Source organism: Culex quinquefasciatus, chromosome 2 (genome assembly GCF_015732765.1).
Source record: "Culex quinquefasciatus strain JHB chromosome 2, VPISU_Cqui_1.0_pri_paternal, whole genome shotgun sequence".
NCBI lineage: Eukaryota > Metazoa > Arthropoda > Insecta > Diptera > Culicidae > Culex > Culex quinquefasciatus.
This window is the reverse complement of record NC_051862.1, coordinates 779440-795756: the sequence shown is the minus strand read 5'-3', so window position 1 is coordinate 795756 and position 16317 is coordinate 779440. Positions and strand designations below refer to the sequence as shown.

Sequence of the window (16317 nt, the reverse complement as noted above, 5' to 3'; positions counted from 1 at the left end):
TGCCTTCCGATCAACGGTGATGTAAGAAGGGCTTTATTCATTAAAATGATTTTATATCATAAGCCTTAAAACATATTCGTCGGCGTGCCTTCCGATCATCGATGATATAGAAAGGACTTAATCCAGCAATACGACTTGCTTGTATCGAAAAAAAAAGAATTCGGATCGTTTCTATCGAAAACTATGTAAAGAGAACAAAAATAAACTCATTGGCCAACGAACGCGCGAACTAAAAATAAAGAAAAAAGAAGAAGAAGAAGAAGAAGAAGACCAATCACCCCATGCACACAAACAACGACACAAAAGAGATGAAAACAACACGAATCAGAAGAAATCCAATCACCCCATGCACTCGAACAGCGACATAAAAGAGACGGAAAATAACACGAAAAAACAGGACTGCGCGTCCACACAGGCACCGCACTACTCGAATATAATTAACGCCGATTTTGCGTTGAAACAAACCTTGATTTTCTCGATTCCGCAAAAGTCTTTTGTTGTTTTGAAAAAGCTGCTTTGATTGATTCAACAAAAAATATGATTTTCAAATCAACAAAACGTTTTGTTGATTCAAATATGCCTTATTTTTCTGCGTGTTATGCTGCTTATTAAATTAACTGAGCCTTTTTGGGGAAAGTAAACGCAAATATGGTAAAATTACGAAATCACTATCATTCTCTACATATAGGAGGGTTAAAATGACCATACCGCTCTCGACATAGCAAAACTGACGTTAATCACCCAAGTAACATTTTTTCCAGGAGTTCTACAAGAGCTCTTCAAGATCGCTAAAGCGTAGCAGTTTGGACCGCGGTAGGATAAAATTCTCTTCAAAATTTCTTCAGGAGTTTGGAAGAGTACTTGAAGAGAGTTTTATCCTACCGCGGTCCAAACTGCTATGCTGTAGCTATCTTGAAGAGCTCTTGTAGAACTCCTGGAAAAAAATGTTACTTGGGCAATCAATCCAAGCACGGAATGTTTTCAGCAAAAATACATTGATGCGTGTTTTCAATTTAACCCTACCATGGTTTGGTTTTCAGTGTAGCGGCTGTATCTAATTTTTCACTAATTTTATCTTAATTTGAAAATAAGCATTTTATAATCGTTTTTTTGCCCATAGCTGATTTGAATTGAGAATTGAACAAAATTCATTTTTCAAAAATAGAATTTTGACAAGCATTACAATTGTCCTGAAAGGTCCAAAAAATGTACAAAATGATCTAAAAAAACATTAAAAATGCTCATTTTCAAATTAAGATAAATGAAAAAATAGTAGAACATAATAACAAGAAAGTTTCTTGTTATTATTTAATACTCACTCAAACTCTGGATAACTCTGGAATAGTGACCAGTCTGACACTATGCGGTAAACCCCCTTGGCACAGCCTTTTTTGTGATGGTTAGCTCAGAAGGAAAAAAATGAAGAACCCATTTTATTTATTTCATAACTTTTTATTTCATAATTGTATCAGAGTTACACGCTAAATTGTTGCATTTTATAATCTGTTTTTCATATGTATTTTTTTCATTTTTTTTATTATTGCAGTGGAAAGTTTCTTGAAGTTGATATCGTTTTCCTTCACTAGAGATATGTATGTACAAGTTTCTTGTAATATTTATGTTGTTGTTGTTTTGTGTGTGTTTAAACGGATACATTTCTTTTTTTCTTGCTCCAAATTATCGCCCTCTTGTAAAACTACAGTAAGAACAACTCATTGCTACTTGTAGACTTTTTTAGGTTTTTTTGCTTGCTCTCTTTTCTTTCAATTTCATTAAAATAACACGTGTGTTTTTTTTTTCTTGTTTTCAAAGTGTATTGTTTGTGTGTAGTTAATTGATAGCATTCACTTTGTCTCATAATCGTAACCAATGATAATAATTTACAAGGCACATGTAGAAATATATACGCTCATCCGCACTCTCTTTCCGAAGGTTCAATTCATTGTTTCGCCATCGCTTCGATCTACGATCGGAGTTTTCTCTCGCACTCGCACCACTCGCACTCGCTTCTCTCTCTTATGATACAGTTATTTGTAGTTGTTTACTTGTTTTTTTGTATTATAATAATTGTTATTACTACACGGGAGAAGTAAGAACAAAAATAACGTTTCTTTTTTTCGTTTCTACCAGTTAAGATGTACAAATTAGTATTAGAAAACAGTTCAATTGTCTCTCGTAATAGATTTGTTTCAAGTGTAACGTTTCTTAGAAAACTAATAGCGGGAAGAGTTTCAATGCTTTAGATATGTCGGTTTTGTGTGTTATTGTTGTTAAAAAACTAACGGAAAAACGAGAAAAATCAGTTTATCTATGGCAAACCTTTTCTCTGAATGTCGTATCCTGATATGTTTGAACCACGCAGCATCCACGTCCTATCGCGCTGCTATTCTATGTTTATTTGTGTGTTTTAACAACTTTTAATGTTTCCTCACTAAGTAAGATAGTACAATATTGGAATGTGTGTTTTTGTAAATTTGAGGGGGGTTTACTTCGTCACATGTTTTAAAACACCTTTGAGCAACTCTATTTTGTCGTTATCCATGTCGGGGTGGGGTAAAAGTATTGCAACGAAACCAAAAAAACGCAGCAACCCGATCACCGGTTGCAACACGCTCTAATCGCAGTAAGCGTGCGTGAGCATCTCTAGCGATTTTGTGCGGCGTGGCACAAAACAATAGAAACGAAGAGTTTAGAAAAAAACAACGATTGGAAGGAACGAAAACGCTCATAGACTGCTGCGATCACGCGGCAATACGTGAAATCTTTCGTTTCCGGGAGTTTTCAGGTGTTTAGAGGTTCTCTACGGTGTAAAAATAATTAAAAATGAAAAGTCTTTTAAAGGAAGATTATTTTTTTTGATAGTCTGGTGTTTGCTTGCAGATTGGACGCTTTCTTTCTCTGTAAAATTCGTGGAATGATTTATGGCAGTTTGTTCTTGCGTTTGTTAATCAAACGATCGAGTAAGTACCGAAAAAGGGGGAAAACGTAATTCCTATCGTCGCTAATTTGGTTTTGTAGGTTAGATTTGTACTCGTACTCGAAGGGGCATGCCGAACACTTTCTTTTTTTACTAAATCAAGTTCAGGAACAACACTAACTCGCTGTGAGGGTTGTTTTTCTTGCACGAAAAATGTAAGTACGCAATCTCACAGCATCTTTCGCGGAAGCAAGGAAGCTTACGAGGAGCATTCTATCGCTAAATAATAATTTATCGTAAAAATCACATTAAAATCATTTCTCTACCTATGCTACTTGCTTGCCACGTGGGGAAAACAAATGGACTAATTTAGTAAAAAAAAATGAACCACTTCACTCCGCTAGTCACGTCTTCCTGTTTTGGACTCATTTTGCTCCACCTGTTCTGTAGACAATTGGCAATTTGTGTACGTGTCCTACACGCGCTCAATTCACAGCTTGCTAGGATCGTAGTTCTGGAACAGCCACTTTTGCGCCTCCACCGCCGCGTCGCAGTCGGCCATGACCAGCTTCTGCTTGCTCTCGTTGATCGCGAGACACTTGTCCGAGGAGCCGTGGCGCAGCAGGCGCGAGCTGGGCGAGTAGTTCCAGTACTGGTTGCCCTTGGAACCGTGGCACGGGTACAGGATCACGTCCTGGCCGGCGTAATCCAGGCAGGCCTCGTCCCGCCGGATCTCACCCGTTTTGCTCAGCATCCAATACTTTTGAGGGGGGAAATTACAGTATGTTAATGATTGAAAAAATCACAATATCTATGAAGTCTAAATTAAATGTTAATTGAAACTCAAAAAGCCTACTTTGAACCGTTCCGGCTAGCGGTTTGGCAAACGGTTTAAAGTATTTTTCAAATTAGTGACATCTGTCAGTACATACTTGAAGAAACATAACTTGAGCCGATTTGCTATGTCCCTGAAAATTTTAAAATGTGTATAAAAATTATCCAACTCGAATCCAAGCAGCACAAACAGTAGGCCATTGCTATGTACACTTCAAGTAGTCGCAGACATCACTGATTTGTTAAACAACAACAAAAACAAAATCAACAGTCTACTTTGATTTATTGAACTAAATCTAACTCTAAAAAAAGAGAGAACATATTTACAGGAATCTGTTACCAATCATCACCAAACACATCGAAACGAAGCTTTCTCGACCTTTTTTTTACAAAGTAAATACTGTCAGCGCAAAGTAGCGTAAACCCATTACCAGTTTTATGTTTTGTTTCGTGTGTCCTGCAGCTGGCTTGAGGACATGCATTTGTTTTTTGTTATCTGTTTCGGAAATCCACGAGTCACGTTCCTGGAAACTTTTGATCGGGAATTTTGCGTCAAAAAAAATAGGTAGGGAAGGTTGGAACAGAGGGGCACAATCCGGAAGGAAGGAAATGAAGTGAAAGTTTTTTTTTCTGATCTTTGGAAATTGTTTTTTGGACTAATTCAATTTTGAGAAACGGAGTAGAAGGCAGAAAGCGTGCATGGAAGTTGATGGAAGAGATTTCTTGTCGAACATGGTTCACCAACTACTGAAATGATTGAATTGATATCATGACGGAAACTAAAAAAGGATTCTTTGTTCAAACCGAACAGAGTCTGATATCTAATCTAGTCGCATTTTTTTTATTTCCAAAAGTATTAAATTAAATTTCTTGAAATATTTAACATACAAATTTTGTCAATTTTGTCAATTTCGTCTAGTTTATCAACTTTGTCAAATTTGTCAATTTTGTCAATTTTGTCAATTTTGTCAATTTTGTCAATTTTGTCAATTTTGTCAATTTTGTCAATTTTGTCAATTTTGTCAATTTTGTCAATTTTGTCAATTTTGTCAATTTTGTCAATTTTGTCAAATTTGTCAATTTTGTCAATTTTGTCAATTTTGTCAATTTTGTCAATTTTGTCAATTTTGTCAATTTTGTCAATTTTGTCAATTTTGTCAATTTTGTCAATTTTGTCAATTTTGTCAATTTTGTCAATTTTGTCAATTTTGTCAATTTTGTCAATTTTGTCAATTTTGTCAATTTTGTCAATTTTGTCAATTTTGACAATTTTGACAATTTTGACAATTTTGTCAATTTTGTCAATTTTGTCAATTTTGTCAATTTTGACAATTTTGACAATTTTGTCAATTTTGTCAATTTTGTCAATTTTGTCAATTTTGTCAATTTTGTCAATTTTGTCAATTTTGTCAATTTTGTCAATTTTATCAATTTCGTCTAGTTTACCAATTTTGTCAATTTGGTAAATATTGACTATCTTATAAATTTTGTCAAATTTGTCAATTTTGACAATTTTGAACAATTTTGAACAATTTCACCAATATTGATAATTTTGACAATTTTGACAATTTTGACAATTTTGTCAATTTTGACAATTTTGACAGTTTCAGACATTAGGTAATAATTCGGATATTCAGCTCGGTTCGGAGTACCTTAATTTAAAAATTGTGATAAAATGTATTATTAATTGAACAAATAAATCATTATTTAACGCAAATTTAATTCCTGTTTGTGAGTGATTTCAAAACTTATTAAAACTCCCCATTCCGATCTAAACTAAAATCAACAAAAAGGCCGTAATCGTAGTAGACTGCGCACCCGCATGGGGGAGTTCCACGCGCAGTTCTTTTTCACCAATTTTTAGTGAGCAATGAGCAAATGGATGAGTGTGAGTGAGTCAGTATAGCGTGAGTGAGTAAGTGAGTTGTTTAGCCCTGACCATATGAAGCACTACCGAGGGGATGTCGACCCAATTGTATACAGGTTTAAAGTGAAGTGGGTGGGGGGGTGGATTTAAGGGAGGATTCGCACGAGAGGGAGAGAGGCTAAATACCTGATTACCGCCCGCCTGGTGGCAGGGCCAGATGCCAAGCGGCGTATGCATGTCCTCGGGCTTGGCGGCCGAATCAATACACAAACCTGACCACGGGTTCGCTACCTGCAACGCGCGACACACACACACACGATTTGCCGGAAATGAGTGGAGAAAGAGAGAGAGAGAGGAAGAGAAATGAGAAAAACGCGAGGAATGAGATGAAGAAAATCGTTTTTTTTTTCTTTCGGCGACAAAGCAAGCTTTGATCTTTGATGTTGTGATGACCGGTTGACAGACTCCTGCGATTGTTCTGCTTCTAAGGGGGAGAAAAGTGATGTTATTTACTTGATTGCCGCCCTGATTGTGGCAAGGGTACAGCCCCACTGGTTTCCGCAGGTTCTTCTTGCCTCCCGGTGCATCCAGACAGGTTCGGTTTCCGTAGCCCATATTTCTTACCTTGGGTTTGCATGTTGCGATTCAAAATGGTTATTTTTATTCGGAAGGGATGAATACAAAACATAAAATAAAAATCAACGACTTTACCTCTCCGGAAGCGACAGCTTCGCCTGGGATAAAAAGCTCCGGGAAGATGTTGTCCAGATACCACCGGAACGACTTGCATCCCAGCTCCTCGCGCAGCTGCTTCCGGGACGAAACGTCTCCGTAGTCTCCCTTGTCGTTTCCGATCCGCTGGTAGTAATACTTGGCGTACTCGTCCAGCCACACTTCCGCCAACCGAACCGAGTTGCGCTTGATAACGTTGACTCCCGTTCGCCACTAAAAACAAAACTTGTGAAACAGTTTCAAGACTAAGAACCTACAAAGTACCTTGTACGGCGACCGCTTCCGGAAGATGTGACCCACGTGCGAGCAGGGCACGATCTCTAACGTTCCGCCGCACATCCACGTCTTGAACGATAGTTCCAGATTCTCCCCTCCCCAGATATCAAACCCGGAATCGTAAGTGCCAAGCCGCTCGAAGAACTCCTTATCGATGGAGAACAACCCTCCGGCCATCGTCGGGGACCACACAGGTTCGGCGGTGCTCTGCAATCAAAATATTACCTTCAGGCCAGATTCCAACCTCCAAGCGATCCCAAACCCCCCCCCCCCTTTACCTTATGCCTTCGCTTCTCCTTCTCGGGCACAGCGTGCCAGTTGAACTGCAGATTCCAGTCGAATCCACCTACATTGACACCGCCCGAATCCCTGTAGTGGTACTCCATCGTGTTGTCGTCAATCACGTCAATCACCGGGCAGACCACGGTCGTGGAGTTTTTAGCGATCCGGTCTAGCAGCGGTTCCAACCAACCTGAGAGAAATGGACTTTTGGAAAATTCTCCTCAAAAAAAAATCTCCACTCGAAATTACCAGTCGTGCACTCGCAGTGCGAATCCAAGTAGGTCAGGACCGGAGCGGTGGCGTAACGAGCTCCAAGTAGACGCGCCCGGATCAGTCCTTCGCGTTTGGGCGCACGCACGATCTTCACCCTGGGATACGCCTCGAAGTAGTCCTCCAGTTGCTTCTGGGTGTGCGCTGTTGTGGGCAATCAGAGTAGGCTTGGATTAACTTCGTCCGTCTATTGAAATTCTTGTACTTTTGAAATTCTTGTACACTTTAGAAATTTGTGTACTTTTTAATTTGTTCTACTTTGTATTTGTAATCTTTCCGTTCAAAATTTCAAGTCATGGCCTACTTACGCATATCGGAAAAGTCGTCCACGAGGATGACCTCCTTGACCAGATGTTCAGGAGAGCGATCGAGCACAGAGTGAACCGTTCGCAGCAGAACTGACCACGCCTCGTTGTGGAAACAGATGATGACAGAAGTGGCCGGCAGGTCCTTCTGATACCGGTTCGGCTCCTTGCACCAGGGATCTCGTGGATCCGGAAGACTGCGCCGGATTGAAATCATATCCGCCGCGTACTGATTGAACGCATTCTTAGCCCATCCGTCATCGACAGCCTTTTTCATCTCTGGAGACATGTCCTTCGGGAGAACTACCGGCTTGCCCATGGCTCCGGGCGCATCAGGACTGTCCTCGTTTGGTGGGGCGATCACGCCCGTCAAGTCTGCAAAAAAAGCATGGATTTACCACTGATCTAAATAAACAACCTCCTCAACCCATGATCATACCTTGATTCTCATTCCGCTTCTTGCTCTTTGGTGGCACTTTCCGCTTGGTCTCCTTCTCCACGAACGGAACATCGCCGTCGATGTTGTTGTTCACATAGTCTACAACCCCTCCCGCGCCACCTTCCCCACCGTCCACATCCGGACTCAGGTCGTCCTTGTTGGCATCCTCGCGGGCGTTGATGATGAACTGGTTGAACCGATCCCGGATACCCTGCAGAGGTAACCTCCTTGGTGCTTCAAACGCACTTCCGCCCCACTCGGTCCCGCAACTCCACCCGCCGATCTACTACTGCTACTGCTTCCGTCGTCTGAATACAGGACAAACACCACCATAAACCAGACCACCCCGAGCAGTGCGATGATCTTCAGGAAGGACGATCTCCGTCTGCCTATCAGTCCCATTGTTGTAGAGCCCTTCGCCGTGTATGCGCACTGAGTCGTCAAGTAACCTAACTCTTGATCCTAGCAATCCGCTAATCCGTCTAGTGTGCTGCGCCGAACTCGTCTCAAAGCTCCAAGTAGGCCGCGCGATCTTTACATGGCGAAGGTGTTCATCATTCTGGCTTGCTTCGATGCGCGCGCACTAAGCTCAGCAAAAATGACTTAACTTTGTAGCATCTCTCGTCTCGTGATATGTGTGCTGATTTCTGCAAGAAAGTGAGAACAAACGAAAGGGAATTTTTAGCATTCGCTCTCAAATATGCACATATTTAGCGTTTATTCGTTCGTGGTTGCCTTCCATCCCCCGCCCACAAAGAAACCGCCCGATTAGGCAAGCACACGGGCGTCAAAATTTACAAGCTTGCACTATTCCCCTATTGTTATTATCTCATAATTGGCACGTCGACTGGCAGATGCAATACCATCCTCATCTTCACAGTTTTTGTAGAAAGCATGCAGCCCAAAGAAAAGTCACGACATTGATGAGTGCAATAATTTTGCGCGGTTCCGCCTCAACGCGATGTTCCCATCCAAAGCTTTCCGAACCAAAACAAACGGGTTCGTTTCCCGTTGCCACTCAAGTCTCTGGCAGGAAATTTTGAAAAACTTCCCCAAATCGAGCACCGTTCCGCAGACAATGACCTATCCTAGTATGTTTGGCGCCAAAGAAGTGTAAAAACAAAACATCGAGCAGGGAGACACCTCGCAGAAGGCGGTGAGAAGGCGTTGCTGTGGGATACCGGCGCAAACAACGCCGGTGATGCAATGACGTTTACCAATAAAGTAGAATTATTATCATATTGCTGTGCTGTTATAATTTTGGACAAAGTGGAGGCAAGTCACCAAATCCAAGTTGGCAATGAGATGCGTCGAGGAAAAATGTGATGGAAATTGGCAATTTTTGGCGAAATGTTATAATTCATGAGCAAAATTTAATTAAATTGACAAAATTGTCAAAATTGACAAAATTGACAAAATTGACCAAATTCACCAAATTGACAAAATTGACAAAATTGACAAAATTGACAAAATTGACAAAATTGACAAAATTGACAAAATTGACAAAATTGACAAAATTGACAAAATTTACAAAATTTACAAAATTGACAAAATTGACAAAATTGACAAAATTGACAAAATTGACAAAATTGACAAAATTGACAAAATTGACAAAATTGACAAAATTGACAAAATTGACAAAATTGACAAAATTGACAAAATTGACAAAATTGACAAAATTGACAAAATTGACAAAATTGACAAAATTGACAAAATTGACCAAATTGACAAAATTGACAAAATCGACAAAATTGACAAAATTGACAAAATTGACAAAATTGACAAAATTGACAAAATTGACAAAATTGACAAAATTGACAAAATTGACAAAATTGACAAAATTGACAAAATTGACAAAATTGACAAAATTTACAAAATTGACAAAATTGACAAAATTGACAAAATTGACAAAATTGACAAAATTGACAAAATTGACAAAATTGACAAAATTGACAAAATTGACAAAATTGACAAAATTGACAAAATTGACAAAATTGACAAAATTGACAAAATTGACAAAATTGACAAAATTGACAAAATTGACAAAATTGACAAAATTGACAAAATTGACAAAATTGACAAAATTGACAAAATTGACAAAATTGACAAAATTGACAAAATTGACAAAATTGACAAAATTGACAAAATTGACAAAATTGACAAAATTGACAAAATTGACAAAATTGACAAAATTGACAAAATTGACAAAATTGACAAAATTGACAAAATTGACAAAATTGACAAAATTTACAAAATTGACAAAGTTGACAAAATTGACAAAATTGACCAAATTGACAAAATTGACCAAATTGACCAAATTGATCAAATTAACAAAATTAACAAAATTGACAAAATTGACAAAATTGACAAAATTGACAAAATTGACAAAATTGACAAAATTGACAAAATTGACAAAATTGAAAAATTGACAAAATTGACAAAATTGACAAAATTGACAAAATTGACAAAATTGACCAAATTGACAAAATTGACCAAATTGACCAAATTGACAAAATTGACAAAATAGACAAAATTGACAAAATTGACAAAATTGACAAAATTGACAAAATTGACAAAATTGACAAAATTGACAAAATTGACAAAATTGACAAAATTGACAAAATTGACAAAATTGACAAAATTGACAAAATTGACAAAATTGACAAAATTGACAAAATTGACATAATTGACAAAATTGAAAAATTCACAAAATTGACAAAATTGACAAAATTGACAAAATTGACAAAATTGACAAAATTGACAAAATTGACAAAATTGACAAAATTGACAAAATTGACAAAATTGACAAAATTGACAAAATTGACAAAATTGACAAAATTGACAAAATTGACAAAATTGACAAAATTGACAAAATTGACAAAATTGACAAAATTGACAAAATTGACAAAATTGACAAAATTGACAAAATTGATAAAATTGACGAAATTGACGAAATTGACAAAATTGACAAAATTGACAAAATTGACAAAATTGACAAAATTGACAAAATTGACAAAATTGACAAAATTGACAAAATTGACAAAATTGACAAAATTGACAAAATTGACAAAATTGACAAAATTGACAAAATTGACAAAATTGACAAAATTGACAAAATTGACAAAATTGACAAAATTGACAAAATTGACAAAATTGACAAAATTGACAAAATTGACAAAATTGACAAAATTGACAAAATTGACAAAGTTGACAAAATTGACAAAATTGACCAAATTGACAAAATTGACCAAATTGACCAAATTAACAAAATTAACAAAATTGACAGAATTGACAAAATTGACAAAATTGACAAAATTGACAAAATTGACAAAATTGACAAAATTGACAAAATTGACAAAATTGACAAAATTGACAAAATTGACAAAATTGACAAAATTGACAAAATTGACAAAATTGACCAAATTGACAAAATTGACAAAATTGACAAAATTGACAAAATTGACAAAATTGACAAAATTGACAAAATTGACAAAATTGACAAAATTGACAAAATTGACAAAATTGACAAAATTGACAAAATTGACAAAATTGACAAAATTGACAAAATTGACAAAATTGACAAAATTGACAAAATTGACAAAATTGACAAAATTGACAAAATTGACAAAATTGACAAAATTGACAAAATTGATAAAATTGACGAAATTGACGAAATTGACAAAATTGACAAAATTGACAAAATTGACAAAATTGACAAAATTGACAAAATTGACAAAATTGACAAAATTGACAAAATTGACAAAATTGACAAATTAACAAAATTGACAAAACTGATAAAATTGAAAAAAAATGACAAAATTGACAAAGTTGACAAAGTAGACAAAGTTGAAAAAATTGACAAAATTGAGCAAATTCCAACCAAAACTATTTTTTTATGACACGATTTTGCCTTTTTTTTTCAAAATCAGCATTAAAAAATTATTCAAATTCCACATTTTAAAAATTTGGAAATCTTTATAATTCAAAACCCATTAATTTCAATAATGCCTCAAGATAAACTTTAAGAATGAAATGTTCACAAAAATCTGTAAAATAAAACTGGAATTGAAATTCCAATGATTATTTGTAAATGTTATGAACAAGCTTCACGAATGATTGCATTTCAAATATTAAAACAGTGCAAAATCATTTTAATTTTAACACTTTATTTCTTGAATGTTTTAGAGATTAGTAAAGCTCATATTATCAAATTTTTTATCTTAGGAATTGTAGAGCTTAAGAACTTTGAATGGTAAAATTAGTTTTAAGGATTGTTTAACTAAATAAATGTGTAAATATTTGAATTAGTTTGAACATTATGAAATTTTGCAAGCTTCCGATGTAAAATTACACATTTTTTCTTTCAAGGCCGATTTTGGTTCGACAAAATGTTAAATTCTACAGTAGAAATTGATGAATGTTAATGCGGTAAAATTCTCATCATTAATTTGTAATTTCTTTTTTGATGCATTCATTAAAAAAAAATTCATAAAAAGAGGTAAATTATTTTTTTAAGCTCTTCCTACTTCAATCATATGCATTTCTTACTTAGAGAATGATCAAATCAGTTTATAAAAAGTGGAGTGCCACCTTTTTTATGTAAACAGGCGAAAGATTCGCTCCGCTGGATATGCTAATCATGCAAATTTACGCAAAAGCGTTACTAAACATAAGACGCGAGAAAACCTTAATCAACAGGTGAATCGCGATGTTTTTGCTTCATCGCGATCGCCTCTTAAGTATGATCATAATCACCACACCACTCTGATTATGTTGCATAACTTTGCACCCCCAAAGTGTCACGATTGCGATCGAAGGAGCTGCCTTAGTGCAAATGGAGGGTCGGCGTGGCTTACTTCGATTGTTTCTCCTTTTTCTCTCTCGTCCACTTTGTTGGTTTGTTTTGAGCAATTTCGCCTTTTTCTGTGTTTCTATATATCATTAATCCCCATCGATCTCGGGGCTCGGTCAGTGGTGTACGTTCGATCAGACGATCTCTCTCAATGTCAATGTTACAAACGTGCGATCAGGTTTGTTGAACTTCCGGTGCCATTAAGACGTGATTACTCAATTTTGAATGCATTTCGTGTTTACGAGTGCTAATCCGTGTCATTAAACGTCCAAACTGTTTTTTTATTGGATAATTTTTGTTGCGTCAGCTCATTAATCTATTTGTCGGAAAGAGGGTGAAAAATTCCCACCATCCAGCCAACCACGGATTCCGCGCGCCACCCAAGGTATTCATCAATCTGCTCAATGACTGTAAAATAACACACAAGAAGGGAGGCCGCCATGCAGAAAAACTAATTGTTACACTATCTCATCATCTCATTTTTTTTCTATCATTCACACTCATTTCTCTTTCACTCCTTTCGCTTTCAATCTCCTCTCATTCACCCACTGACACTTTTACTCCGCCCCCCTTCTTTTCAACACCTTGGCAGTTTATTATTGTTTCTTCCCCCCTTCCCATCACTTCATTTCATCTGTCAGCGTAGGTGGCACGAAACTATGCTGGCAGAGGAGCTGATCGCAGTTGGTCACGTGCACGCGACGCGACTTTTCCCACCCCGTCCCGGTATTACAGCACTATTATGACGATCGGCGGTGCGCACAGTAGGCCTGCGATTTTCCACGATCTGTTGTCTTTTGTTTTTCAGCGTGGCCTACTGCAGAAGTAATAGCCCTCCCCCGCCTCCTTCTCTTGCATCATTTTCGATAGATAACAGATGGGTTGCTCTGTTTGTCTACTAGGTTATTGGGGTGAATCTCGGAGAAAAATGAGAAGGGTGTTTGTTTGTTTTTGAATTAATCAAGTGGAAGGCGTCTGTGGTACAGACTATTGTTTGGAGGAAATTATGTCACTTGAGGTGGCATAATAACTTCAGAGGTTGTTAATTGAAATTTATGAGCAAGATTAGTTCAGATATTGCTTCCGTTTAACGTAACTCATTTTTTTCCATGTCTTCAAAAAGTATTTATAGAAGATAATTCTTTCTGAATTTAAATAACTATTTAAATGCTGATTCAATCAGCCTCAATGAGACTAATCTACAGTTTAATAGTTTGATTTGATGCCACAATAATCCAACTAACACAATTCCAGCAGCCAAAAAACGCGATCCACGCCGTGGTACTGCCTTCAGGTAGAAAGTGAAAACAACATCTTTCAAGTGGTGAAGCAAAAAAACTCAGCTGACCGCCTACTCTGATCGAGTGTGTCACCCCAAGCCTTAATGATTGGCTAATTTCCATCTTTACACCCAACAACAAACGCAACGCTACGCATAACGCACGCAAAGCAGGCTGTATTTTCCATTTCGCGCCTATTTCTTAACGGCAAAGATCGGTGAACTATGATCGGTATGTTTTGCGCGACTGTAAGCACGCGATTTCGCTTTCATCATGCTTTTGATGGGTTGCTCAGGTCTGAATGCTTTAACTTTTTTTGTTGACGCTCTTTTTCATATCTCGCCCCGATCTTGACCAATAAAAGTTGCTCATATGTTCGCACAATTTATCTGATCTTCAACGTGAAGCAACAAAAAATGAACGAAAAAAAACTGGAAATACAATTTGCACGTGCTGCGAGGTGGAAAAAGCGGATGTTCCCCAGGTGGTTTTTATGCCCGGTTTCCAACAACAGTAGCAGAGCAGCAACATGTTGCAAATGACACATAAAAAAACTCAAACTCTTTGCTCGTGGAATTCGAGCGATTGAAAACTCCAACACAACAAAAAGACACAAAGTTTCCGTTTTTTGTTCCCCGCTAAACGCAAACCCATACGCTGCTCTGCTTGGACAGCTTTTGTTTTGATAATTGGCCTTTGGCGTGCGTTAGTTCTTCCGGCCCGGCCACCTCGGTCGACCGGTTCAAGCAACTAGAGCACATCGGCGTCCTCAATGTCAATTAGACGGCGTCAGCGTCGGCGTGGATTGAATCTCGCCACCCACCGGGGTGTTTTGCATTACAGACCTTTTTAATTTCGAAAAATAAAATACCAGCCATCGCAGCAAGCACACATGGCTGTACGGAGGAAGTGGCAAAGCATGCTCTGATTGTCGCGTGAGGTATGGGCACTTGTGGGTGGTAGTGGTTAGACAAGGGTTGAAAGTGAAATTTTGAAGAGTTTGAGCTGAACGTTGAGGGTTAATTAGAATAACAATACTGAACGCTTGCATTGTTGTTCTACGCTTGAACTTGAAAAAATCTGATACGAAATAAATTAAAACTACTTGTTTGTTTGAACAATTGTCCCAGTTTAACTAGCCTAGTCAATGGATTGTATAACATTACTTTACATTTGAATCATTTCGAAACAGTTTTGAAATCTTTGTACAGTTTAAGCTGTTGGGAGATTTCTAAGGAAGAAAAAGCTTTCAAAAACCAAATCCAAAAATTATCATTTACATTGCTGAATACAGTCCAGCCTTGGAAACATTTCACTTCGGATGTCTTATTTATGATTGTCGAGCTAAGATACCCCTAAACTACTCTAAAGTGATTTAGAATTTTTAAATCCAAAATGGCGATGATGAAATATTGAATACTTTTTATACTATAAAAGGCTATCCACCACTCAAATTTGACTGAAATGAGGTCTGATGAAATTGTTAATACAATTCGTTGAAACAATTTTTTTTTAATACTCAAAGCTTTCACAATGTAACCTAATTTCGAAAAAAAAATCGCTTCGATTAAAATAATATAAGTTTTTCAAACTTCTCAAAATGTAGTTTTTTTTAAACAATGCTGTTTTTCCCAGTCCTTTTTTTTGAAAATAGTTCTTTTCGGGAAAATAATGAGTATTTAAGCGAGCAAAAATTTTTTTCGAAAATACGTAGCTTCGTGATTTTTTTTTTGTAATTTAAAAATAACGAAAATGTTGAGTATTTATTGCAAGAAACATTGAATTAAAAAAAACAGGGAAAATACGAAACATCAGATAATCGAGACTGGACTTCGTGTTGAACACGCATGTCGTCGAGTAAATTCATCATATTAAAAAAAAAAGTTTTTTGGTGGAAACAATCCAATCATTCAGTTTTAGTTCAGATAAAAATAAATCTTAGCATTTCTTGGTTTTCAAATAATAGCTTATTTTCACAAGTTTATAAAACTGACTAAAAAGCGTATTTAAGGCGGGTGGTGCAAGATTTATGATGCACAGTTTTTGAGTTATACGAAATAAAACGTAAAACGTTTTTCTTTTCCACAAATATTTGTTTATATTGTGAGAAGCACATCAGAAAATATTCGCTACAGAATTATTCAATATAAACAACCATTTTTATGATCTAGTCTAGCGTTTAATTCAATAAATTTTCGATATTTTCAAAGGCTTGACATAAGTAAACAATAATAAAATTACTCCCATGAGACGATCAGTTTTT

At 36.7% G+C, this 16317-nt stretch overlaps 1 protein-coding gene across 1 annotated transcript in view; it reads right to left on the bottom strand.

The window, feature by feature from the left end:
• Positions 1-1440: 1440 nt before the first annotated feature.
• LOC6037255 (putative polypeptide N-acetylgalactosaminyltransferase 9) overlaps positions 1441-16317 on the bottom strand; it is a 102630-nt gene continuing 87753 nt past the window's right edge. The window contains 9 exon segments of the mRNA XM_038254046.1: positions 1441-3677; positions 6132-6242; positions 6330-6563; positions 6615-6833; positions 6905-7098; positions 7158-7322; positions 7487-7858; positions 7923-8166; positions 8169-8569. Of these exon segments, the coding sequence (XP_038109974.1) occupies positions 3408-3677; positions 6132-6242; positions 6330-6563; positions 6615-6833; positions 6905-7098; positions 7158-7322; positions 7487-7858; positions 7923-8166; positions 8169-8324 (1965 nt within the window). The 5' untranslated portion in view covers positions 8325-8569 and the 3' untranslated portion in view covers positions 1441-3407.